General features: G+C 28.0%; 1 protein-coding gene across 1 annotated transcript; it reads left to right on the top strand.

Moving 5' to 3' along the window:
• Nucleotides 1–302: 302 nt before the first annotated feature.
• PCYB_007790 (hypothetical protein) lies at nucleotides 303–944 on the top strand (the record flags this gene model as incomplete). Its single annotated transcript, XM_004228200.1, has 1 exon — nucleotides 303–944. A coding segment is annotated over one exon (642 nt), but the record flags the coding sequence as incomplete, so codon positions are not given.
• Nucleotides 945–1,092: the final 148 nt, after the last annotated feature.

Raw genomic sequence — 1,092 nt, 5'->3', positions numbered from 1 at the left:
ATGCATGGTAGCAATGAAGATGTAAGAATACATTCTTATTTTAATTAAATTATTTCTAGAAATATTATTATTAAATTATTTATCTCTACGTGAATATATTGAACCCTTTAGAAAAGTATAGTGTTTGTTGTAGCTTTATATTTTTTCAACTCTAATGATTTATAGTATGATTCTTTTGAGCAATATAGGCATAATCATGGCGTATATAATAAGATTAAAGGTGTTATTGCAGATGAATTTGATTCATTTCCGAATGATATTCTAGTAGATCAAACAGAAAATAAGGATAGTATTATTATGGAATGCTTGAGACTAAAAAATACTTAGAAGTGTTCAATAATGAGGAAGATTGTAAAGAGAAAAATTGTTGTCAATATATAAACTACTTGTTAAATTATATGGTGCGCAATTATTATAGTTCAAATCAATTGATTTTTAATATATATAATACTTATATGAACCATAAGAATAATAGCAACATAAAGAATTTCTGTTTAACGGAAATAAATTACTTGAATTCCTATAAATATAATAAAATCCATTTGCTATATACTGCGTACGAGAGGTGTCAGTTTTATATTTCTAATAAGAATGCTAGTAATTCATGTAATCTTGCTAAACAATGCGAACGCGCATATAATGGTATTATAAATCCTATATATACAAAACGTGATGATACTAAATTTTGCAAAATATTAAAGGATCTTAATGATTATCTTATACAGAATGAACCCATATCAACAGGTGATTGCGGTTCGATATTTTCAGATTCACTTTATTATTATTCTGAATGTTATGAACTACTCAATAATGCAGAAGAACTAGGTGCATCTACGGAACAAAGAAATGGAAGATTGGAAGTAGCAGAAGAAATACAAAACGTAGTTACAGGAGAAGCACCACGAGAACAGAAATATGAATCATCTGTAGTATATGCACCTGGGGTAGGAGAACCTGGTGTTGACGATATCAGTGCAAACCCTCCTAATACTAATATATCCATCCCTGTAGGAACTATTATATATACTGCTTTAGGATCCGTTTTGCCTCTAGTTACTTTATATAAAGTAAAAAAAATTATTTAAAAAGTAT

Source organism: Plasmodium cynomolgi (genome assembly GCF_000321355.1).
Source record: "Plasmodium cynomolgi strain B DNA, scaffold: 1461, whole genome shotgun sequence".
Lineage (NCBI taxonomy): Eukaryota > Apicomplexa > Aconoidasida > Haemosporida > Plasmodiidae > Plasmodium > Plasmodium cynomolgi.
The sequence above is the reverse complement of the archived record's forward strand: the minus strand, read 5'-3'. Positions and strand labels throughout refer to the sequence as shown.